The 26,319-nt window shown below is 40.9% G+C and overlaps 2 protein-coding genes across 4 annotated transcripts in view; one reads left to right on the forward strand and one right to left on the reverse strand.

Moving 5' to 3' along the window:
- The window catches only part of KATNIP (katanin interacting protein), a 67,732-nt gene extending 56,996 nt beyond the window's left edge, over positions 1-10,736 (reverse strand). Inside the window, exons 1-4 of one of the 2 annotated variants that reach the window (XM_076350955.1) lie at positions 10,668-10,736; positions 9,974-10,050; positions 7,865-8,034; positions 3,336-3,418 (exon numbers count right to left, since the gene is read on the reverse strand). In XM_076350955.1, coding sequence (XP_076207070.1) covers positions 3,336-3,418; positions 7,865-8,034; positions 9,974-10,035 — 315 coding nt within the window. In that variant the 5' untranslated portion in view covers positions 10,036-10,050; positions 10,668-10,736. The remainder of the gene's footprint in view (positions 1-3,335; positions 3,419-7,864; positions 8,035-9,973; positions 10,051-10,667) is intronic. The other variant, XM_076350954.1, reaches the window with a different exon arrangement.
- Positions 10,737-11,021: 285 nt separating this feature from the next.
- Positions 11,022-26,319, forward strand: part of GTF3C1 (general transcription factor IIIC subunit 1) — a 43,271-nt gene continuing 27,973 nt past the window's right edge. Inside the window, exons 1-11 of one of the 2 annotated variants that reach the window (XM_076350626.1) lie at positions 11,022-11,242; positions 11,909-12,118; positions 12,296-12,472; positions 13,614-13,757; positions 14,350-14,446; positions 14,934-15,057; positions 19,055-19,213; positions 19,869-19,984; positions 21,530-21,854; positions 23,632-23,843; positions 24,594-24,733. In XM_076350626.1, coding sequence (XP_076206741.1) covers positions 11,022-11,242; positions 11,909-12,118; positions 12,296-12,472; positions 13,614-13,757; positions 14,350-14,446; positions 14,934-15,057; positions 19,055-19,213; positions 19,869-19,984; positions 21,530-21,854; positions 23,632-23,843; positions 24,594-24,733 — 1,925 coding nt within the window. The remainder of the gene's footprint in view (positions 11,243-11,908; positions 12,119-12,295; positions 12,473-13,613; positions 13,758-14,349; positions 14,447-14,933; positions 15,058-19,054; positions 19,214-19,868; positions 19,985-21,529; positions 21,855-23,631; positions 23,844-24,593; positions 24,734-26,319) is intronic. The other variant, XM_076350627.1, reaches the window with a different exon arrangement.

Consider the following 26,319-nt stretch of genomic DNA (forward strand, 5'->3'; position numbering starts at 1 on the left):
GGAGTTAGAAGCTTGTATCCGGTTACAGGTCTATGACCTCATTGGGATCACAGAGATATGGTGGGATAGCTCACAAGATTGGAGTGCTGCGATGGATGGATACAGGCACAGGCTCTTTAAGAAAGACAGGCTGAGAAGGTGAGAAGGAATTGTCATCTGATTGGAGCTCTGCAAGGAACAGGTCAGGAGCCAGTCAAGAGCTTCTGAGTCAAGACTAGCAGGCAGACCAGCATGGGTGCTGTTATAGTGGGTATCTGCTATAGACCTCCTGTTCAGGAAGAAGTAGATAAGGCCTTCCTCAAAAAAATGGAAGAATCCACAAGTTCAAAGACCCTTGTCCTCACGGGGTACCTCAACAAACCTGATATCTGCTGGAAAGACAACACAGCAGGGCTCAAGCAACCTAGGAGATTTCTAGAGTGCACACAGGATTGAAGAGCCAACAAGCAAAGGACCTCTGCTGGAGATGCTGAGAGAGCTGGGACTCTTCAGCCTGGGGAAGAGAAGGCTCTGAGGGATCTCATCAATGTGTATAAATACCTGACAGGTATCTGCTCACTGACAGGACAAAAGGCAAGGAACACAAATTAAAAAAAAAAACCATGAAATTCCATCTGAACAGAAGAAAAAAAATTACCGTGGGGGTGATCAAACACTGGAACAGGTTTCCTGGAGAGGTTGTGGAGTCTCCATCTGTAGAGTATTCAGAACCTGACTGGACACGGTCCTGGGCAACCTGCTCTAGCTGACCCTGCTTGAGCACAGGGACTGGACTAGATGATCTCAAGAGTTCCCTTTCAGCCACAATAATTCTGTGATTCTGTAATGTCTATGTATGAAAATGACTACTTGAAGTAATAGCAATTTTTTGAAGATATATTACTCTTGTGTATAATATAATGAGGGGGAAATGTTATGCCGTAAGCATTCAAGCCCAAAGATTTCTTTGCCTTTGTAAATGTCAGACATGGCTGCGAAAGTGGTTCAAATTAACTTGTTTTACTTCATAATTAGGATGCAATCAAAGTATGCACACTGTCAGTTACTCAAGCATGGCTAAAGAGGGGTAGGAGATTTGAGAAACTTATCTTTCCATACCACAGAATTTCAGTACTCCAAAACATGACAAAAGAGAAAGCAGGAAGTGCATATACCTCTCTCGAGGAACAAAGTTTTCTGTAAGTAACTTTTTTCCTCTACTTTTGAACTCTTTTGCAGACATACTCCATAGGGAGAAGTCTCATAAGTGAACGATGGGAAGAGGACTGTTTCATTAAAGGTAACGTGATCCAGAAGTCTGTGCAATGATATTAAACTTAGTTATCTGGTGTTAATACACTCCTCTACCATTTTGCCAGTGCCAGGAGCAGAGATGTCCCAGAGAGAGGATCCTAAGGCAACCTGGCTTTTGATAGAATGTGTTCTTTCAATAAGTCTATCTTCCTGCCTCATAGCATACCTTTGCACAACCTAAGTTTGAGAGTTTTGAACATGAATTGCTAGGTCCTCTAGCTATCCAAAAAACCCACAGGGAAAATTACTGGGAAAGTAAACTGCTGTCTGGCACAACCTGCATCTTACTCAGTGGTTGCACATTTCCTTAGCTAAATAATTCCAGTTGTTCATTAAGATACTATAACCATGCTATCTTCCCATCCAATTGGATAAAAGACTTAAGGTATCATTCTAAGCTAGTCTCAAGTAGTAGCTAGTTTTTAGTACAGCTATCTACATTTGGCTAACTTTCCAATCCAGTCAGAGGAGATACATCCTTCTTCATTTGGCTCTTGTGATTAGAATGACGTAGGTTCTGACTAGCCAAGCATTTGGCAAATTTAGCAAACAAGTTCTTACAGGCCAGTATGTAAGCAGTGATCTACTGAGAGAAATAGCAGCTGAGAAAATGAATTCAACTAAGTAGTAAGGGTGATAAATAAAGTAATGCAGCCTTAAAACTTGAATGTGCAATATTTGCTGAAAGAAAAGAAAACGTGCATGACACGATCACTTGATCCGCAGTGACACAGACCCCTGATCCCCAGTCACTCAAGCACAGACTGGACATCCAGCCAGGGCAATTGCTAATCAAGTAGGGTAATTATTTGGGTGACATGTCTCAGTTGCTCAGAATTCACATTTGTTCTGTTAATTAAGTCATACTCCTTGACAGGTTAAGTCAGATCCTTCTTTAAGCCAAAAGAAAAAAAGACCATTGAGGTTTCTCCAGTGAACCAACAACTATGTAGCTTTTGGCTTCAAATTTCTTATAGGCAGGGTATTTTTGTTATCTATATGCATTTTCCTCTCTTCTGATCTACAAGAATCTGTCACAAATTACAACTCAAGCTATGCAAATTGCACCTCTCTGTCCCTTGATACTATTGCAGGGTGGAGAACAGCAGTGACAGGCAGGGTGTCCTGGTTTCGGCAGGGATAGAGTTAATTTCCTTCCTAGTAGCTGGTACAATGCTGTGTTTTGGATTTAGGATGAGAACAAAGTTGATAATGCACCGATGTTTTAGTTGTTGCTAGGTAATGCTTACACTAACCAAGGACTTTTTAGTTTCCCATGCTCTACCGACTGAGAAGGCTGGAGGTGCACAAGAAGCTGGGAGGGGGCACAGCCAAACTGGCCAAAGGGACTTTCCACACCATGGGACGTCATGCTCAGTACATAAACTGGGGAAAGCTGGCCGGGGGGGCCGCTGCTCGGGGACTGGCTGGGCATCGGTCAGCGGGCGGTGAACAATTGTACTGTGCATCACTTGCTTTGTGTATTATTATTATTATTATTATATTATTATTATTATTATTTTATTTCAATTATTAAACTGTTTTTATCTTAACCCACGAGTTTTTCTTACTTGTGCTCTTCCAATTCTCTCCCCCATCCCACCGGGGGGGAGGGGAGTGAGCGAGCGGCTGTGTGGTGCTCAGTTGCCAACTGAGGTTAAACCACGACTTATCTCCAAAATGAGGTTCTCCACCCTTGGCACTAGATAAGCTCTCTAGGCTTGCCATCAGAGATGTCAAGCAACAGCTCTTCTGCTGGAGGACAGATTGAGCCAATCATGTCAAGGCTACAAAAGCTTCTGTGGTGGATGTCACTGAAACCAGAACCTTTCAATGAGATTCGCCTCTTCAGGATTCAAAGTAGAGACAAAACTGGTCAGGGTATCATTTCACATTGTCACTCAGTATCCAGACCAAACCAAGACTCAGATTCTACAAGAGTCCCAACTGCCCACTATCTACTAGTTGCAACCAATTTCCCCTAAAATTATTTACAATCTAAGAATTAGTTTAAATATGCATTCTTTCAAACTGTTTCTTACCTGAAGCCAACTTCTGCGTTGTATTTTGCTTGGTGCAGTGTGTGTGCTGCGTTCTCGCAACTCACTCTCTTCTAGCTGGGCTGCTTTTTCAGAATGTAGAGACAAGAATTAGAAGACAGAAAATAGAAATACGGTATTTGACAATACACACCTTAGTTTGCGTTTGGTTTTTTTTTTTTCCCAGATGAGGACAGAAGAGTAAATCTTTGACATGTGAATGGTATCAACAACTGAAAAGGTTGTTTTCAGATACTGGATAGTTGTGCATTAGTAGCAGGAGTTTTGAACCTCTCCGGGGACAGTCATCATCATGTGTATTCAAGAGAATAAATTGTTTACAAATACATTAGCTTAACAGCAAGTGAAGCCCCACATTCATTGATATGAAAGTATAGAAATATGTTCTAGAATAGGGGTGCACATCATTCTAACTCCTAGCTGAGTAGACAGTAAGCTGTCTTAGGAAGCCAACTGAGCCCAGAACCCATACTACTGAAGGCAGACTCTGATAGACAGGGTTCCCGTGAACAACAGGTGAAATGCTGGGTTTACAAAGGAATTGTGTGTATTTACTCTCAAACTAAGGAAACATACAGTATTGGCAGATTAAACAGAATGTATTAGGAATTTAACATACTGTGCAGAGAAGGATTCTTCATGTGCAAGTCATAAATGAAGGACAAACAATCACTTTCCTTCATTTCTAAGGCAAGGAAGAGTTGTTCCAGAACTTCTGCAAAAATTCTGTGTATGGTCAAGCAGAACTAAGGGTTCCTGTGCTGGAAATGGTCTCAACTTACAGTGGAACAACAGATTTTTGAGAAGATGCTTTGATTGAGACAAAGAGACAAACGTCTTGCAGGTCACATGAGCATCCTCAATGAAGCAAGGACATCACCAACACTCTCAACAGCATTCTAAATAAAGGCTTCTCATTTCCTATGTCCAAGACAGATTTACAGCTTCCATTTCTTCTCAGTGGAGAAAAATAGCTGACGCAAAACCTTTTTTCTTTAAGCCATAATTTAATGGTCACCCTAAGCCAGCAGAAACTGGCACTACCAATAAAAGAAGCAGTCGTCCTACAAAGGTCATAGAATCACAGAAAGATTTAGTTTGGAAGGAACCTCTGGAGGTCACCTAGTCCAACTTTCCATTCAAAGCAGGGCTTACTTCAAAGTTAGATCAGGTTGCTCATTACAACTCTCAATACCACATTTTCTTTTTTGGGTTGGACAATGCTACATGCACCTGTGCAGTGAACTGTTCAGAGAATTGATATGGGCAAGTTTTAACTGAGGAAAAACTTAAAAGAAAGATTACTTTTAACTGTAGTCACTTGTGCAGTCTGGTTCACCATGAGATTGCACAAATGCTGGTACAAGCAGGTAGGAGAGAACAGGCACAGGGTAGGACTGTTCTTGGGGGAACAGTGTATGCTTATGTCAATTTAGAGTGATCATAAAATTACAGAACAAGAACAAGATGTTGTTCTATTGCTTCAGCACAAAGTATCTGTCTCCTAGGCCTGAAACAGGACTAAGAACAGAGGGGAAAAGGAATGGACTGCTCCAAGGAAGAAACAAGATATATAACATCTTGTTTGGCAAAATAGCCTTTCCAACTAGAGCTCCTGCTACTCCATTAGGCTATTCCTAAGTAACTCCAGAAATACTTTGCTGTCATTAGCATTGCTGCTGACTGACTACTGTGGGGCTCTTCTGGCACTGAGGGTGAACTGTCCTGAGATTACAATGCCAGAAGCATGGTCTGATTCAGTCACTGCTTTGGGACAGAATTGGAAGCATCTTTCACTTCCTAAGCAATTCATCTCTTCTAAGCAACTGCCCAGAAGGCCACTCACATAGGCTATAAATGTACGTAGGAAAAGGGGACAGGGTAGGACTCATGCTACCACTGCTGAGTATTTGGTTCTCAGAGTTGAGTATTTTGTGATGGATTCACGTGACCATGTCTCTCTAAACCAGGAAAAACAGTAGTTCAAATCCCAGGCAGAAGTTGATGCAGCTGAGCTACTCATCTGTGCTATAAACATTACTTTAGAACAAAAACATCCTTCTCATGGGATGGATGGGATGTGAATACCAACGACTACCTGTTTTGACACACAAAATAGGTCCACTGGTGTCATTCCCTTGGAGACTTGAGCTGGCAGGGCCCAGTCTAGGAGCCAAGGACTGAGTAGTACATCATCAAAATATTAGTCATAATCAAAGGAGACCCCATGCTACTCTTAAGCCATGTCTTTGTGACCACACGGACATTCACTGGAAGTACATACATGGTTGTGAAACTATGTCTGGGTTATACACCCAAAGAAATGACAGTATACCTAGAGACCTGCTTCACTACTTTACAAGCCCATCATTTACTTTAATTCATTTACCAAGCCTAAGCGTAAAAAGTTTATCAATCATTGTTATCATGAATTACTCCTAGGGAACACAGACAAAGAAAATAGTCCAGACAAATAGATTTGTGATGACACTTTTAGGAACCACAAAGACAGATTTGTGCCCATTCTGTATTATTAAGTATCACACATTCCTAATTTTTCAGTGAAGACTAATCCTATAGATGGATGCTTTAGAAGTAATAAATGATGCAATAACTCTCATGGGAGATGGATAGGGAAGAAAATTCAGTGCTGTATCTCAGCTAGAAATCATTTCTGTAAGTAAAATCATGTTCAATAATTGAGAAGAAATGCCTAGAAATTAAACAGACCACAAAATTGCTAAGGTACTACCCCCAAGCAAGAAGTTTAGACAGATCACCAATGACTCCCACTCTGGACTCTAGTGGTAAAATCAAATGGAAGAAGAAAAATGACAGGATGATAATTTAGTTTATATCTTTCACTGCAGCTACACGTGTTTAAAATAACAACGTTGGATAGCTAAGAAACAGCAAAACACTGAGTTCTCTTCTGCAGAGATAATGCTACTGTCTCTAAGTTGATGGAGTTGAGGAAAGGAACAGAGACTGCCACTGAAGTCTTTAAAGGTCCCTAAGACAAGCTTAAATATTCTACCTTAACTGAATCAAATGGCATTAAGCGACCATAAAAATAAACAAGTTTGGTTAAGCTTCGAGATAACAGCTGCACAGCAGAACTTGAAGAGGAAATTTCTCTTGACAGAGTTCTATTACAGCTGCTGCCACAATATCCCTGCACAATTTTTGGACCGAAAAGTCAAAGATGTTGTTTTACACCCTCTTTAGCTACCCAGTGTGACATCATCCCATCATCCCAGTGTGACAGAGCACACCATTTCCTTCTTTTTCCAATTTCCAGAACATGAACTTTTTTGCATCATTACACACAAGTTTTTACTTTCATACAGAACAGTGAAACCAGGTGACTAGCTGATTCCCTATCACCATCCCGTATAACCTGCAAGAAATTATAAGCCTGAACACACTTCAACTTGAAAACAAATAGTATGCACCCAGTGTAGCAGGAAAACAAAGAAAAAAACAGATTGAGCTTAGAGTCATGGTTAGAACAGTTACTGAAAGAAAAGTTACTTTCTGGTATTGTTGAGATTAATAAACTTTCAGTCATACTAAATTATCATATTAAGTAACTTTTTAAACTCTTTGTCTTCATTTTTAAGTGAAAGTAAAGCTTAAGCAGACACGATCTACACAGCAACAGATTAAAGGAATACATTCTAAGATAGACAGGTTGTAGCAAGCGTGAGAATAACAGACTAAGGTTGGTAAACTGCTTTACACGGGGATTTAGTGAAATCAACTTTATTTTCATGATGTTAAATAGATTAGAAGGCCAGTAAGCTCACACTTTATACCTTCACACATGCAAAATTATTCTTGTCACTACATTGCTCTCTATGACAGACTTAAATTAGAAATAAAATACACATTTTTAAATAAAGCCAACTAATCATTGGCAGAAAATGGTAGATTTTCATCACTTCAAATATTTAAATAAAGATTAGCTGTCCTTTTAAGACAACTATTATAGCTTAAACATAATTTATGAGCTTAATGCAGCTATTACTGGATATAATTTGATTATAGTCCATGTCATCAAATGTCATTTGTCTACAGGACACCAGACTTAGATAACCAGACCAGATCTGAAAGTCCATCAGTCCATCAGATCTTAAAGTCTATGAACGGTGTTATGTATCGGACAAAGGCATACAACTATTTTACACTGGCAATTTATATACATTTATAATCTTTTAGTTTTAGTTATAACTGTTTAACAACTGGAGAGGCGAGGAAATTAAACTTTGGAATTAGTTAGGGATCAACTAAGAAATTGATAGGGTGATGCAGAGACCGTTCCTTACATGCAACCAGCAGAAGTACTCTGATGAAAGAGTCCCATGGAATTTCATTCCACCAAGCTCAAATGCTGCTGTCTCTTTATCACAGCCTGACCAGTAACCTCACTGACTGAATTACAGCTCTGATGAGTAAATGTTTAAAATAGTTCTAGACTGCAATCTCTGTAAAACTCTCATGTAACTCACCATTTGTCCTGGTGGTCTTTGTCTCATTTTTAAGGTAGCCATGCGAGTTGATTTTTCTGCGGTAATTTCTCAGCTCTGAATTAGCTCCATTCAGGTACAGAGAAAACCCTTGTTCTAACTGCTCCAGTTTGATTTGTATAGGATCCTTTCTTTTCAAACGTCCCAGTAGCCTGAAGTAAAAAGGATAATAATTCATCCTTACGCAGTGCATATATAGATGGTCAGATTAGCAATAAATACAAAAACACACGAAGTCACAAAGCTGGAAAATATGTTCATAGTTCAAATAACAATTTCAGAATATAGCTTCCGGGACCTGTTCCTGTTCTGTAATGCTTGTATGAGTACCCACATGCTGTGACATAAAGTTTGACCAAACCTCTCCCTTCTGAGATTTTTTCCATGTTGTTTCTCATTTCATGTTATTTTTTCCATTTGGTATTTAGTATATTTAACCTTTCTTCTTGAGAATTTTAAAGAGTTTTACTTAGAATTTCAAAAAGCTTAAAAATGGTTGAGCTTTTTTTCCAAGGAAAAAAAAAAAGAAAAATATTATTTGTGTTTTGAAACTTGAGGGGGAAAGCCCCCAGTCAATAGCACAGTTAGAGATACCTGAAAATTAAAGTCTGGATAAAATAATATTAAAAAAACGCCCTTCCCCAGGCTCAATTTCAGTGAAACACCTACCCTCCCTCTTCCAAGTCTAATCTTCCCTCCTTTCGCTGTGAGTTATACTCAGTCCATCCTAATTCCTTCGGTGAGGTGACATGCAGGCCAGGAGGTTGGGGCCACGTGGGTGACAATTTCCGCCTGCCCCTGCACGGTGCTTCCTGGTTTCCCTCTGACTCCAGGGTGGGTCAATCCACAGGCCAAAGTCCCCCAGGGGCGTCACCTTTTCCCAAGAGCGTGTCCCCGGCCGTGTCCCCAGCACTCCTCTAGGCAGCATGCCTCCGCAGGAGCACCCCACTCCCTGCAGCCAGCACTCTCTCAAATCCACCCAGGCTGCTCCGACTGGCTGATGGTTTGGTACATGATGGGCTGTTTCTGTTAGTTTTGGATGCAGCAGGAGCTGGCTGTGACTGGCCCGGGGCAGTACCTGACCTGCTCCCACACAGGCTGCTCTGCAGCCCCCGCTATCCAAAACTGCCAGTTATGTCCAACACGTGAATGTATCCAGCATGCCTCTTCTGAAAGGTACAGTTGCCACCTGCTTGTCGTGTCATAATCCAGTGGCATTTGTCTCCACCAAAATTCGGAATTAGAGGTGTGGTAATAGGGATGCAAGTTGTTTCAATCATTAAATAATTTGTTTTTATCCTTTCCTAAAACCACTTTAGGAGACTATATATGAAAGAAACCCGCGTTCACAAAAATTGGCTGTTCTTCTAACACAGCTGTGGCTTTTGTAGGTTTTTTTGGTCTTTTCACCAAACAATTCAGTTTGTTACAGGATTTGAGTAAAAATCTTATGGCTTGTGGTAAAGGAGGGAATCCAGCAAGAAAGTTCTGTAGACCCTTCTGAATTAACCTATGAAATTCATCTGTCTAGGGTACAATGACAGGAAGGTTCATATGAACAAAGATTAAAATAAATGTTTTAAACTTGTCTGAAAGATACTGAAGTTTGCAAAAGCAACCTAGATGTCCTTATCTCCCACCTGAGCAGAACCTGACTTTGCACATTTAACTTTAGCAACGTTTGCATGCAATTTTCTGTATTTGACAACATAAAAACCTTGCCTCATAACAACATCCTCACACAATGTGAGCTGCCAATTACTTCTGAATCTAGAATCTCTAAACAAAAAATCTTCCCTGTAAGCCATGGAAACAATAGCTATTTTATTAATAAATTTATCTATAGTTTAAAGTATGCTGAAGAAAGAGTGTGATCTCCTCTAGAAATAAGAACTTTGATGTACCTAGCAAACAAAGGGAAGAAAAGAGAATCACCTGAATATTTTAAGACACAGCAAGTCAGACTTTGCATCACAAGTTTAAAACTCAAGTTTTTAAACTAATATTCACAACTGCTGATATTAGATACTATATTAGATAGTACACAACGGATATTACATACTCAATGTTGGTAACAATTCTGTATCTTACCGGTTTCTCTGCTGAAGGGATATTAAGTATTCATCATGTTTTTCATCAAAGTCAGTCACCATGTCCTTAATATAAAGCTGAAATGAGAATATAATTGTCACACTGAGGTATCGAAATGATTTATTATAGAGCACTACTGGCTTTGCACCCTCAATAGACAAGAATGCTATAAACTGAAAAAAGTTCCTTCTTCAACAAAGCGTAAGACTGTCAGTGTAGTAAATAAAGTTCCTGAAGAACAGAGGAAACGTTACTTGTTTTACTTATTTTTCAGAACCTTCACAATCTAATGAAGAGCCTAAAAATACTAAAAATGGAAGGCATATGCCTTCCTTGAGTTTACAATCCAAGAACTGAGAAGCAAGTCAATTCTGGGGCACAAGCTGAAAGGGCCATGCCCAAAGCCCAACTGTAGGATGATTTTCCCGAATTGCTACTGCTCATGAGGTCAGTTAATTCTCAAAGTTATTCACTGCGGAGGCTGTATACATTTAAAGTGTTTAATTAAAGATTTTTACCTTGCTTGCCTTTCGGGAAATATGAACCTTTCCAGCTATTCCCACCAAGTATCCCAGAGTTGCTGCTGCAAGTTGTGGTTGGGTGCCCTCTTACACGCTCAGAAGTTTAAACTTGCCACCAAAACTTTTAATTTAGTTCTGTAGCGAAAAAAGAAACCCCAGGTTTTGTCTCTTACCGACTGCAGAGTATCTCTGCTAAAACACTGCCCCTGCTCGCGCCCTCGCCGAGGCAACGCAGCGTCGGGGCTGAACTGACAGCTCTCCCGAACGGCAGAGCGGGGCCTCGGGCTCGGGCCCGACCCCCCTGCGCTTTGCCTCGGCGGCGCCGGCAGGCACCGGGCTCAGGAGAAAACCCGGGGGCCGAGCCCCCGCCGGACGGAGGCCCCACAACAGCTCGGCGGGCACCGCGGCGAGAAGAGGCCGGGCCAGGCCGCGCCGCCGCTGCCCTGTTTGTGCGTTTCCTTGGCTACCGTCGCGGTGGCGACCTCACTTCCGGCGCGCGGGCCCATACCCGGAAGCGGCGGCGGGGGATGGAGGCGCTATGGGCGCTGCTGGACGAGGTGGCCCTGGAGGGGCTAGACGGCATCACGCCGGGCGCCCTGTGGCACCGCCTGGGCGCCCGCACGCCGCCCTTCCCGCTGCCGCTGGAGCCCGCCACGCAGCAGCTCCTCTGGGCCGCGCTCAGCGCCCAGCCCGACGTTAGCTTCTACCTGCTGCCGCGGGCGCGCCCGCCGCTCCGCCTGCACGACCGGTGAGGGCACCTCCGGCGGGGACGGCGCTCCGCGCCCCGCCGAGCCGCCGCCTTCCCGCCGGGCGGACGTCCCCCTCCCGCAGGGCGCTCGGGGAGGGCTTGCTCCTCTGCCGGGGATAACTCGGGCCTGGTTCTCCAGCCGCCCCGGCGGCTGCCCCCGCCGCTCGTTCCGCGGAGCCACGCGGGTCTTGCTGGAAGAACGCCCAGGTAGCTGGTTGACGGCAGGCGAGGCGGAGGGCGGCTTTGAAGCCTGCTATTTAGGAGACCTGTACAGGAGTCCTGGCTAGATTTCCGTTCTAGTGACTGTACCGCTTGGGTACAAGCAGAGTTTATATGTCCCGGTCCACCAGGGTGGATGTACCTGTTGTTTTCCTTTTCTGTAAACTAGTATTTATACATGTTTCTCTTATTCCCACCGCTTCAATATCCTTGAATTTTTGAAGGTCAAGTAACGTGTTCCCCTCTTCCTGCCTCATACACTCTGCATGCTGACAAGGGTTGGTTGTGCTCGAGGAGTGCAACTCTGCCTTTTGTGTTTTTCCAGTTTTGAGGTTTCATTTTTCCAAGATATTTCAGAGAGGTATCAGCGTTGTTTGTGACAATCTTGTATTTCAGTTCCAAATTCCCCTTGCTTGGTTAAATGCTGGCTCTCTGCTTTTATTTCAGATATGAAGAAATAGACCTTGAGACAGGAATACTGGAAACCAAAAGAGATCCTCTTCCTTCAGATGATATTTATCCTGTCCACATGATTTTAGATAATAAAGATGGCATACAAGGTTCCTGCCAGTATTTTAAGGAGAGAGTAGATATCACTGATCAAATAAGGCGGAAGGATTTGCAGCCTTGTTATACTTACATAGAAGCTGTTGAAAAGTGAGTGAAATCCTTATATCTGACATTAAAAGATGTTTAACTTAAGTTTTAAAGTTTAGTCCTCACTCAGTTCGTGCAGATTATATCAAGAATGGTGGTTGTGGGTGGAAAGTGATTGATCTCTCTGTTTTTATGTGGAACTAATAATAATTTATTACTTTCCCTTCTGTTTCTTAGATGGGGAGAGAAGCTAGTCATTGTCGCTTCCCAAGACCAGCGTTACAGAGCTTTAATAGGCTGGGAGGGGGACCCTGACTTAAAACTCCCTGACTTCTCCTACTGTATATTGGAGCGTTTAGGTCGTGCTAGGTGGCAAGGAGAGCTTCAGAGGGACCTTCACAGTGGGGCTTTCAAGTAAGTTTATATCTTGCTATATGAATTAAATCAAAGTTAATAAGTTTCCACTGGTTATTTACAAAGGTCTGTCCACTTAAGGATTCCTGTGTACTGATTTAAACTCATGTCTGTATTGGTAGTGTCTCATCCCTACTACCAGGAGCACTTGGTTCTTGGAGCCTGTATTGCTAGAATTGTACTGGTCTCTTCCTTGAGATCGTGATACTTCCCGATATTTTCTCATGGAACCAGAGATTGTCTGTTGGGTCAATACACAAGTTTCTAATTTGTGGAAGTTCTTGCTTTCTCTAAATCACTTTTTCTTCAAATTTGGGATGGAGCAATGATTTTCATTTCCTTTTCTAAACTGCTGAGTAAGCATCTTATCCTGCCCAAGTTCTGAAGAGACTCTTGGATGCCCACCTTTTGTCGCCAGCATTTGCCCTGTGTGACATCTTCCTCTATATGACCTGAACGGGAGCCCGTTACCAGCTCCCCAACTAGACTGTGTATTTTGTTGATGGAGGAGCATTACGCAGCCTCTTAGGGAACTTCTGGTTTTGTATTGCAGTGCTGGAGAATACTAGCATTGCTGTTAAGGGTTCACTGCTTTTAGGAGATGAAGCATATGTGGATTGCAAACCACACTGGCATTGTTTTTTGCCACTTAGGAAGCTCTTTAGGTAACTAAGATGATGGGGGTGAAGGGGAAATCTTTTGTGGTTACTTTTCTGTCAGTTCAGTGGCCTGAGTCAGCTCACCGAGGAGTGAGATGAATACCAGAGCTTTTACAAGGGGGGCAGTGATTGTGGTGTAGCCAGGAGTTAGAAAGAGAGGATGGAGAAAGAGGAGCATGGGATACAATATTGGTTCAGCTGTCTCATCAAACCATGTCATAACACTGTGATTGTGCGTAGAGACTGTAGGTTAAATCAGAGGTATTTCTCTCTGGTTAGTTGGATTAACTATGAAAATCAATTTCACAGGTTATCTCAATTTTGGCACTTCCTAATTTTGAGATTGTCACTTTGAAAATTAACATAACGTGTGTCGCTAAGACCACAGGTAATTTAGGTAAAGTGTTTTTGGGATACTGGATAATTAGAATTTATTTGCAGAAGTTCCTATGCCTATAGATATCTTGCCATCTTTTCTTTAGAGTGGATGCTGGAAAAATTCATTATCACCGAAGAGTATTGGACAGAAATGGTCTCATAACAATGCAGTCCCATGTCATAAGACTACCAAGTGGAGCACAGCAACACTCAATTCTTCTACTTCTGACTCGCTTTCATGTCGACAGGTATGTGCCACTCGGATCTTTTAAAGATCTCCTGGGTAGACTGTGACCTTTTACTATGATGAAAGTTTGCTCTGTTGTCACAGAACCATTGAAGTTTCCTGGAATTGACCCTTCTCGATTTCTTTATTAATTCCTCTTCCAGATGCTGGACAGTTAAAGCTTACTTGTCTTGGAGCTGTAAACAATAGGGTATTCTAGTGCCTGTCACCTGCCTACATAAGCCTAACTCTTCTTATTGTAGCACTAGTCATTCTGTTGATTTTGAGTGTTCTCACTTCAAACACGTTTCTAATAGATTTTTGTTTGTTTGTTTGTTTTCCTATCTTGTTTATGATTAGAATTTGTGCTTCTGTGGATTGCCAATGAAGTAACAGCCTGAGCTTAGTCACTGTTCCCTCAGTCAGGGCCTCTTCTTAGCACGTGAGAGAATTTGTCACTATTTACAGAAGGAAAAGAAAATTATAATTCCTAAAACAATCTGAGAACACTTCAGCATACTTTCTCTAGTGACTGACATTTTGTAAAGGTACAACTCATGTTTACAAAGTTATATGCATGCTTACGTGTAAAGTAATTTTCTTTTCTTGGTTAGGAGGAGCAAATATGATATTCTGATGGAGAAGCTCTCAAGTATGCTAAGTGCTCGTTCAAACCAGATGGAAACATTAGGAAACTTGAGGGAAGAATTGGTGAGATTCATTACTCTTTCAAATTCTCACTCACACATAGAATCTAGATGATTAGTATCAAAGGTAGTCATTCATACTGCCTCTGTTTTAAAGTTGCACAAGATTTTGGGGTAGGGTGTCAAAAGAAGGATCTTAACCTACTAGATCAAGTTACTGCTGCTGTTTGTGATAAGGAGGGAGTTTTATTCGATCCACAGTTTCAGAAAAGTTTTGTTAATGGATATCATCATGCAGTTCTTACTTGCACAATGCTGCTGCTGGTTGCTGCTGCTTATTTGGACGGCAGAGTTGGAGGGATAGAACACAATCCAGAAGCATCTCACACTCTCCCTGGTGTCTGCACCAGCAGGCTTTTAAGATCCTTCTTTGATATCCTACTCCAAAATACTGTGTTTTAAGAACAGGCAGTGAGAATGTCTTTGATGCTGACCACCTAGAGGTGAGACTTTTGGGCTGCAATGACTTTTGCCATTTCTCTTTGCATTAGGGTCTTTGTGAGAGAACTTTCAAACGTCTCTATCAATATATGATGAATGCTGGCCTAGCCAAGGTAATATCTGTCCCATTACAAGATATACACCCCAACGGAGGACCCTACAAGACAAAGAAAGGTAACTAGAACCATATTTATGCTTTCTTTTTATGTAATTACATTGACGCCATTCTATCTATAAGCTTCAAATCTTAAATTAAAAGACGCGTAAGTGAAAATCTGTCTAAGCGATTATGTGGAGAAGTGTGTTGTTAAAGCTAGAACACTGCAGCCCACTTGAATTAAGCATTTGTTCCAGGTCTTTAAGAAATGGATGCAGGCGAGTTTGTTGTATATCAATGTATTCTGTTTCAGTGGATTGTGACTCCTAGCAAGACTGTTCAAGCCAATACAGAGAGTAGGGACAAAGAGCAGTCTGCTCACCTTTCAGGTTGAAGTTGAATGACAAGTCAATAAACTTGAAAAAAATACATAAAAAGTTATATAAAACAAAGACCATTAGGAAATAAGAAGCTAAAGAAACAGACTATCTTAGTTATGGCTTTTGCTGAAATTATGACTTTTGCTGAATGTCATCAGAATGCAAAGTTTCTCTGGAAAGTTTCATACCAAATTTTGAAAGTAAGCTTCTACAGCCCTACCGTGGAATTCTTTAAGTAAGCAAGATAGCCGACAACTACTATTGAAAAAAGCCATAGTCTACTGAGGGATAATTTAATGCATAACCACCTTTGAATTCCAAGTTAATAGGTTTGCAAGAACTGCTCGTAACTTCCAAATACGTAGTGGAAAGACAAAGAACAACAGAACTGCATGAAGAAAGGGAACAAAAGAAAGCAGCTGCTCTCAGAAAAAGATGCAGATAAAACTTGTGTGGGGGAAAAAAACTACAAGAAGTAATAATAGAAAGTATGAGGAAGGATAGTATCACCAATGGAATTAATGCAATTGCTTAAGTAAATCTAAACCAAGCCTTTAATCACAGAAAATCCTAAGAAGCAGATTTGCCAGGGTTAAAAAGAAAATAGTTCTAAAAGATGAACAGTGTGTTTTTCAGAGATGTAGTGAACTGTTTGGGGGGCGGGGGGGGAATCTAATATAAACTAAACATTGCAAATTATATAGTCTTTGTGAATAGGAGTGATCGTAAAGGAAGAAGTGAAAGAGCCAATAAAAATGTGACAACTTCAAGAAGACAAAAGTGGATGCCAGTTAGATGAAGTTGGATTAAGGCTCTTGATAAGACAACAAATTCCTTCAAATCTTTTTAAGTCTGGGGGAAGGAAATCTCTCTGTCGGGAAATTGTGTTATGAACAAAGACAAGCAGTGGCCGAAAGTAGGTACGGCATCTAGCACGGTTCAGAGAGAAATCTCCCATGTTGTACTGAATAAATAAGGGAGTGATTGAATGAGTTCATTTGTAATGAAATACACAGGTCCACCTCCTTCCCATAAGAATATCAGATGAGTTTATCAGGAGAATTCATTTAAGTTCAGAGTTTCAAGAAGGCAATGGAGATCCTCAAAAATATTCCAGAATGGATCAGTATACAATAAAATATATGGGAAAAATTATCATCAAACTCTTACAAAATATGTATTGTACATAGTTAATGTGTTTCTGGTTTGAGCAAGTGTCTCAATGTACGGTGGCTTGTATGACAGCGATACCTTTAGTCACACTGTTTAGCATTGTCATTGACAAAAACCTAGATTCTCTTACGCTGTCTTTGAGTAGTATTGCACCAGGATATATTTGTTTATACTTCCTCACACTGAATTAAGTTTCAGAGATGTTCTAATGAGCTGAAGACATTTGCAAATGAAACCCAAAAGACTAGATAGTATTCCTGAAAGGTAGAGTTAATAAGAGTTAATTAGAGATAATCAGTAGTAAAAACATCTAACTTCCAATTAAAGTATTTACTTAGACAAGAAAATACAAGTCCATTTATAAACTTGGTGGCAATCCACAAGGCAGCAGATGTTTCATGTTTTGTCACAGATTGGCACAATGGCAGCTGCATCTACTACTTAAGTTTGTCATGAAAAATGCCACCTGATGAATCTTTCACCTGAATGATAATTCCATCTTACAGACGTAAAAGCTGAAAATCTACATAAAAGCCTTCAAAAACACTAGGTATTAAACTAGGATGAATTAATAATGGCTGATTTTCATTGGAGATCAAGATAGTTTAATCTCTGGAGTTATACAGGAAAGCAGATAGAAATATGTGTGACACACTGAGGATGAAGGCAGAGCATCTGCTGTGGGAAGCACATTACTGGGCAGCAGGAGCCACAGTAAAAAGAATTGGTTGGGTTTTGGTTTTGTTTGTTGGGTTGGTTTTTTTTTTTTTTTCCAAACACTGCTTCAAGTGAAAATTACTGGGCTGTAGAAATACAGAGGATGTGATAACAGTGCCTGCAGCCCTACCAAAATGTAAGCACTTAATTACTATCCTAAGCAGTATCTTAGGATACTGGCAGGGAAAGGATTCAGACAAAATAACGGAATCATCTGGCCTGGAGCTCAGTCACATGATTAAGTTACTGTGGATTAACTTCATGTCAGCTAGGCTTCAGTAACTGCTCATATATATACATAAGATAAAATTCATGAACTGAAACCTTAATGATTTCAGCTGAAGGTTTCACGTGGCATTTTTCACAGCAGGGCTGTACCAGAGGAGTAGAGGTGGCTGTAGATGTTCCTACGCACTGCTGCAGGATGAATTGGCTACTTCTGCAGTAGCTGCTGAATCACTGCAACTTTATAAGCTGGGAATGTACAGCAACCTAGTTCCAGCTTGCCACTGGTCTTTTAAATTGTTCAGCAGGAGCTGAATGACACTGATGATAATTGGTCATCCTTATGTCAGGGAGCAGGATCGCTACAGCTCTCCTGAAGTCATCTGTCCCCGCTCTTCTGTGAGATCCCAGAAGGGTAAAGTAAGTGGAGAGCTACTACAGCACAGCCAGCGCACAGTAGCATGTTAAGATGTGGAATTGAATCACGTAGGAGATTCTTGTGGCTGGTGGGCAGCAGTGTGTTCTGTCCTTGTATATAACCACCTTGGACTTTGTGTCTCCTTTTTCGTTGCATATAATTATAGTACACCATACATGTTAACAAACCTAGCCGTTCCTAGGTACAGAGAGTAGGTTAGGACTTTGGACAAGAAATCTGGAAGCTTGGCTGCTCGTATGTGGTTGCACATAGAGCTTCCATAATATAACTGATAGCATGTGTTGTGGAATCGGCAGACAAAGGCTGAGAAGAACCTCTTCTCATAGTGATGTTGGAACTGTGCAACATAACTACATTTTAGTTATGCTGTAAGAGCTTACTGGATGGGGTAGGACTCTTCTATTTGATCCTTTTCTTCAGGATGCTAGTTGCTTGGTGTATGCTTCCTCCAACATGCACGCGTACAAATACAGAAGGAGGTGCTAGGACATATGATAAACTGACAGTTCTTTTAGGTCCTGGGATTTTTAAATACTGGAAACTGGCAGCAGCACCTGATAGGGCCCATCAACTGGTATCCACTTTGATCACTTGCTGAGGAAAGGCAATCCTATTTTAAGGAATAGTTTTGCGACCAGGCAGCTTATTGTATCTTCAAATACACGGTTCTCTTTGATTATGTGATTTGCATTTATAGAAAGTAAAAAATGCTTTGAGTCCGTAGAAAGAAAGGAGGGGGTTTATACCCAGTGAGCGATCTCACAGTCAGATATGTGTTCTGAATATGTAGTACTGTGGATCAGCACTTACTCCTTTCATTGATTTATTTGTGCTATTGAAATTTCTCCTGTTATTGCAGTGTTTTCCGCTCCACTCACAAATCGCTGTAATGGGCAGTCCTAATGTGGACACAGACATGAAGGCTGGGAGCATCTCAAATTCAGCTAGGCAGTACTTTGGCAGACTCGTATATAGGGGAAAGCTGTTGCAAACCTTTCCTAGAAATAAGCAGTTGTCTTTGGTCGTTTGCTCCCCATTGCGCTACTACTACTTTATGCTGCTGAAAGAAATAAAATGGTTTAAACATGCGCACGCGCCCTGCATTTTGTTAAGAGTTGTTGCTAACATTCATGTTCACAGGGACTGATGTCATGGTCCGTTGCCTTAAATTACTAAAGGAATTTCGGAAGAAAATGGAAGATTATCATGATGATGATGAAGAAGAGATCATCACAAAAGCTGTTCAGCCCGTGGATATTGTTTGTGAAAGGGATATGCTCACCCAGGCTTATGAGCTAAGTAGGTGATGTAATAAGACATGTTAAAGATTTTTCCCATTGCCTTCTTACTCCTTGTATGTATAAAAGAAAGGTATATGTTGTGGTGGGGTTTTTTAAGTTCCGATTGCTTTTTATGTATCGGGAAGTGTTAATTTTTCATGGAAAAGATGAGCTTTATGTTCAGATTAGACTGGAGCTATAGGTGCTGCCACCTGTTACCCTGTCCCTGGAAGTTTATCAACTATTCGATACCACCAAAATAAGACAGAATGGTAGAAACGGGACGTTGTGGTGGGATGAGAAAAGGTGATGAAGAAAACGGTGTTCCTTCTTCTTCTACCTCTTTTCCTTTCATAATGGAGAAATTAATATCTGACTGCAGAAAGCTCTCGGAGGGGAAAAAATTCGCCCCTGCTTTTAACCTGAAGCTATGACCTTCGAACCCCATTCTGCTGGGGCACTGCTTCGCGGAAAATTGTGGTTTATGACAGGACTTGACTGTATGTTGGGTATGTCTGTGAAAACGTCTTCAGTTGTTAGTGGTGAATGTTAAATTTTATATTCTGGCACATACAGTTGTTCAGAGCAAATATGAGTGTATATACAAATGTATGTATATATAATTCAGTGAGATTACTTCCCTGAGATATTTTCTGGTTTTCATTTCTGAACAGTTGAAAGTAGGGGAACCAAAGGTATTTCTCAGGCAGAAATTCGCTTGGCTATGAATGTGGGGAAGCTAGAAGCAAGGATGCTCTGTCGTCTTCTGGAGAGGTACAAAGTTGTCAAGGTAAGGTTAAAATAAAATAATTTAGATACTTATTCAAACTGGAGATACAGTTGTGGTTACTGTGGTAATATATTATAACATTGTTAACCTCAGACAATAGAAATGGCAGGGATTTGAGAACTGACAGTAAAAGAGTCCTGGTAAGATTGAAAAGAGTATGACTTCAGTTGAGGAATAGGTATATAAGAGAAGTGTGCAAAAAGTATTAAAATTTGTAATCTGAGGACTAGGCCTAGTTGTTGGAAAGTAACATATCTGCTCTTCTAGCATCTCTTTTCTTTATTGTTTCCTGGTTAGCTGCCTTGACACTTAATGGTTTGCTGGATCAGATGTACAAGTATTTTACATTGGTTTGTGATTGGGTGCTTAAGTAATAAAGATCGTGGGGAAAAATGCACGTGGCCCTATATTTACTGTCTGTATTGAGTGCACGTTCTGGTGATTCACAGCAGCGGGTGGGATTCTGCCGGACACCGCTTCACAGCATTCAGGAGAAACACTGTTCCCCTCACCATGAAGCAGGTCTGCCCTCCAAAAAGAGACGGGGCAGAGAAACGAGCCTCAACCCTGCTTCGCCTGGCCTCCACCACTTACCAAAGTCATTCACTGTAATCAGTGGTAACCCAGGTGACCTGGGGGCTGGTACTTCATGGAGATGAGTGTAAATGTCTCTCAACTCAAAATAGCCTCTTTGCTTAATTTTTTTACTGTAAGACAACTTCTATTTTGCAAGATCCTCTACTGAAGGATCTTGTCAGAGACCCTCTGTACGTTTAAAATCATCAATCTACTTTTGAAAATACCAGTAAATTCTGCAAAATAACAGTTACTTTTGTAGAGGTTATGGTGATTAAACTCCTTATTTCCAGATATTTCAATATTTTTTTTCATTTCAACAAGCTGAACAAATTCAGCTGTCACTTCTCGCATGCACCCACCTGCCCCTTTCCACAAAGGCAGGATAATTGCCATCTTCCCTCAACAGAGAATTTTTTTACTAAGATCTTGTCATTTGGTAAAAAGTTCTGTAGAATTAAAAACAAACTAACTATATAAATGATTGGAATACCTAAACATACTTTTTCCTAAGTCAACTGTGAAGATGAAATCTTCCCTTATTGATAGGCTAAGTGTTTGAGTTTCTAGATACTTGAAAGCACCTTTTGTAGTAGACAGGGCATCAGCAGTTCCATTTAAGTCTGATTCACTCTGGTAACTTCTACATTGCAGTTATTTTTCTTGAAAAAATTCTTTCCAGTCTGAATACTTATAGTTTGTTCTTCCTTAGACTTTTCTACATCCCACATACTGTAGGCGTTTCATTCTAGTATGCAGGTAATGCAGATTGATTTATTTTTCAAGCATGGTATTTCTTTTGATTTCTATATGTTAAGGTTAATCAACATTGTTGTTGTTTAGAAAAAAAAGGATAACAACATGATACCTTTTGATGTGAGGGGAGGACAGTTCACTGTTGATGCTGGAGAACAGACTGCAAGAATGGAGAAGTAAGGTGCTAAAATAACATTCCAACTGTTTCCTTAGGGTTTTATGGAGGATGAAGGTCGTCAAAGGACAACAAAGTATATTTCATACATTTTTGCAGAGGAGAGTGATTTAAACCGCCAGTTTGAGAGAGAGAAGGCTAGGAGCGAGCAGTTAGCTACAGTTACTTTGGCTCTAGTGCCAGAAGATTCTCCACCTGTGGAAGATGTGTCTCCTGGAGATGATGATACTTTGGTTTCAGAGTCTGACAATGAAGAAGAAGGGAAAGATGGGAAGAAGAGAGGAAAAGGTCAGAAGGCCAACTCTGGTTCTCTGTTGAAATTAAGTTTCCAAGATGATACCCAGCAGTCAACACCAGCTAAAGGTAGATCATGATTCTGAAATTTGGAAAGAACCTGGCATTTTTCTTACAGATCCTTTTATTAAAGAAAAAAATCATATGCTATTAGCTTCCATTAAAGTTTTTGATCATATATCTATTTTTACACTTCTTTGATTATTCTATGCTCTTTTGATGTTCTCTTTCCATCAAAAGTGTTATGTTTTGGAATACCGTAGGTGCGGTAATCTCTGGAGATTCTTGGGGCTGAAGTGCACTCTGGTGTTTGTGTGCACCAAAGAATGTTTCTGACTATCACCAATCACTGGGAAAGCCTGCTTCTCCTTACCCCTATGTCATTTCTCCCCTTTTCCCCATGCAAATGAAATGGGCTCACACACCTTGCTCCTTGGATATTCAGTTATTTTTCTGGTGGCTTGAAGAGCTGAAATGATTCTGCAGAGGGTCAGACAAATTCCCAAACTGTTGCAAGAAAGGAGGCAGGACTGTGTGGCTAAAAATTAGCATGGTGGGGAGACCGTGGTGGCTAGCAGTCAGGTTGGCTTAAGCTGCTGAGAGAAACAGCATCTTTGGGTAAATTTTATATCTGCCTTGGATGTTCTGTGATGAACTGACAAGGTATCTGTCATGGACTCTGTTTTTCAAAATATCTTACGGCTCAGGCTGTGCCCGTTGGAGAGTACCATCTTGGTAGAGCTTTAGCTTTTAAAGTCTTTGAAGGCTTCAGAAGGGATTTGAACACACTTTGTATTTCTTGAAATATTTTATTTCTTCCTCACTAAGGAAAAAGGCGGGCTGTGCCTCTCATTAAAACACATCATTTCATTCCATTGGATATGTAAATGTCATCTTAGGTGTGGGAAATAGCACTGGAGCTGACAGACCAGTCAGTTAATGCTTTTTTTTTTTAATTGTAACATATAAAAATTCTTCCCCTTTTAGCAGTGGTTTTTTCAGTTGGAAATGTCTGGTAGTGAGCCTTAGAGTCTGTGCAAAATGTATTTGTTCATGTACTGATGCAAACCTTCAAGTGGGATGTTTAAATAGAGTAATACTGACTTCTCGTCTGAGACCAGATAAGATGGTAACTAACTGCCTTCCAGCAGCAATAGGGTTGGGATGACTTGACCCACAGCCTTACTCACCTAAGCATATTGTAACAAAAATGTCGTGTCTCCTGAAGCTAATTGCTTCATCTTTTTCTTTAGTTATTTGGAACATCTTAATGTGAAAGCTACCAGCCTTTTGGGGACATATTTTAAAGAGGATATGGTGGTTTATTTTTTTATTTATTTTAACTATTTGAATGTTCCTACAACCTCTCTGATAAACTCCAAGGGGAGAGAGGAGAACAGGTCACCATTTCTTAATGTAGATTATCTTTGGAGAAATGCTAAATTCTTGTTCTGCTTTGAGTCAGAAAAGTCAGGTTTCTGGCAGGACTTGAGAATCTTTGTGACAGAAACTCTCCTTTCTTCAGACAGCAGTTTCTGGTTAAGCTAATCTGGCCCATCATGGTCTTCTAAGTCTGCCTATGAAATGGCTTCTGCATGGAGAGAATTATTTGATGACAGGGAGTTCACTTTTGTTTAAACTTTACTTTTGGAGGCTGAATGCAGTCATTCATGATCAAACCACTGCTTCCAGCAGGGTAGAAGAATATGTGAAAAATGTAGCAGAATGCTTTTAAGTACAGTTACCTGGGTGGATGGGGGGAAGGCATTTTATGGAGAGAGAAGCTGAACATTTACAGGAAACTGTGAGAGCAGAACAATTACAAGGCTCTTTGCTCTTAAACCAGGCTCAAAGCCAACAGCTGTGAAGTCTCAGGGGAAGAAGCTGCCTTCCCCTCAAATTCTTGAAGAGCCCGAAGAGCTCCCAGACAACGTTTCAGGGGAGAGTTCTGCTTTGGAAACTCTAAAGCAGGAGTCCAGTCTTTCCACCTGTGCTCACTCCACTGATGAAGACGGGGATGTGGCTGTGGTTGAGGAGGTCAGACTTGAAGACCCTAAGGTAAGATCACATGTCTTAATATTTTCTTGTTGGTACGGCTGTCTGAGCTAAGTTATGTACTTTTACAGCAAGACTTCAAGCTATAGTTTTTGTATTCATTTATGGGATTATTTTGTTTTTTTAAATTTAATTTCAAAGTACATTCATATTTTGGCTGCATTGTAATTATAAGTGAAAATTATTCCAGGAGATAGGAAGGTAGATGTCCAAAACGCAGTTCTGGATTAGTTCCCTGGTGCTGTCCAAATTCCCTGTGTTGACTTAATGCGTGTCATCACTTAATGTCTGTCTGTGCACACAAGTGCTGCATATCATCTGGTCTGTCTGCTCTAAACCAGGAGGAACAAATGAGTTTTGATATGAAAGTTGTGTAGCCTCACTGCTGCAGGACTGAGCCTGGGACAAGAAGCCTTTCTGAGAGACAGGATATGTTGGCTTGGACTCAGCATGATGTTAAGGCAGTTACCAGCTTTCTAGGCCAAAACTCTCAAGTCCAAATGGCTCAGAATGTGGGATGGGCAGAGAAAGTGCATAAACCTCTGCATCTAACTGCATGGAAATCTTAGTTTCTGCCTTGGTTCCCTGCCTGTGAAGAGGATATAAAAGATAATCCCCATCTGACTAGTTTGTTACAAATAAATACATCAAAACTCTGAATTCCTCAGCTGCTACTGTCTGAGGAACCAGCGTTAGGCTGAAGACATTGAATAGTTCGTGTAAAATTTTTACTTTGTCCATACTGTGCACTAGAAGACTTGTGGCCAAAAGAAGGAAAAGCGTTCGAAAGCTACAGCAGTGGAGAGATCTCACGAAACATACAGGCTGCTGAAGCGCCGAAATCTCATTGTGGAAGCTGTTCGAAACCTCCGGCTAATTGAAAGCTTGTTCACGTGAGTCTGTCTGAAAACAGCGTACTTGGGGGCCTGATGCATTTTGGTAGCATAAGCACTGCTTTAGCAACGCTGTGTGCTTATTCCATTGGTGGCTTTTCTTGTTCCCGATGGCACTATATGCTGTAATGTTGGCACATGGAACAGGGAGGGGTTGCAGTTATATTGGATCTTAAAAATTAATCAGCTGTTTGGAAGCAATAATAGTTCTGTACAGATAATTATACAAGTGAATTTTTATATGGTATATGTCCCATAAATAGAGATCAGAGAACTTTTTTTTCTTCCTTTCACAGCGTGCCAGTAAGATATAGCACTTCCCTGCTTGACGATTCTTTCATCTGCATAAGTTTTATTTCTGTATGGTTTCAAAAATAGTTCCTGTGTTATTCTCTCATTCATTATAGAGACTCTTATCTTCGTCAGTCATCATTGGTCGCTAGGATTCTAGTGGGCTCCTGAAAGTTTACTTTTTTTTGCAACTTTGTGGGATGGTTTTATGTCATCTCATGACTTGCCTTGTCTGTACTAAAGATACTTCCCTGAATGTTATAATGTCTTTCAGCCTTTTCAGATTCACCTTCATAGAGAAATGGAAATTCTGGTGCTGTCTTGGAGTCCCGGCTTCCAAACTAGCAAGGCTCTGTTGTGGCAAACATGATTGCACCATCCATCTTCTGTGTTAGCACATAAGATTCTGGCATGTTAATACACACAGGGCTGCTTGATATAGGAATTTAGTAAGAAATCATGGCCTTATTCTCCTCTGGTTTGAGAATTTTGAAACCTTCTGTCACCTAGTTCAATTGCAGAGTGTTGTGAAACTAGAGCCCTGTCTTCTGGCACCAGCTTCATCACTGATTGGTCTAGTCACATCCAAGTGCAGGCTCAGGAGATATTTCAAGTCTCAGCTGTCCCCTTCAGTAGCTTACAGGTTCCCCCAGCACCGGTAAAAGTTCTGCCCCTCCCCGATCTCTGCCAAGGAAATTTGCTGGTGTTGTCACTCCAATTACGTTAGTCACCAGGATGTGGTATTCTTTTGAAAAAGTTGAAGTCCACGTGTGCGTTCACTTATTGCCTCATTCCCCTAATATCCTTCCATATCTCTTTCAGAGTGAAAGAGTCAGTCCTTCTCCAGGATTGAAAGAGTTGGAAATAGGGCCTGGGGCATTTGTGGAAAAAATGCATGAAAATGGGCATTAGGAGAGTAGGGTGTGAGTGCGCTCCTGCAGACTGCTACAAGGGAAGAAGTGAGCTGGCTTCGAGTGATGGGATATGTGTATCTATATTGTGAATGCATGTGTAGTTTCTCAGCTCTGGACGCCATTAAATAAACTCTTTCTGCCCCAAGCTGAACTGAGCTCACAAGTGGAAATATAAACTGTGTATGTTTAATCTCCACTTAAAAAAGCTGTAGGCTTTCCTGACCTTAGGGAGGCTGGATTCATAATTGCACTATAGCCATACACAGAGAAATCTGGCATTGAGAATTTGCTGTTATCAGAACAGCAGTCCTCACGTAAAAAGGATAAGCTTGATTACAAAGAAAATAAAGCTGAAATTTAAAGCTAAGTTACCAGTTATCT

This window comes from Aptenodytes patagonicus, chromosome 13 (assembly GCF_965638725.1).
Source record: "Aptenodytes patagonicus chromosome 13, bAptPat1.pri.cur, whole genome shotgun sequence".
NCBI classification, from domain to species: Eukaryota; Metazoa; Chordata; class Aves; order Sphenisciformes; family Spheniscidae; genus Aptenodytes; species Aptenodytes patagonicus.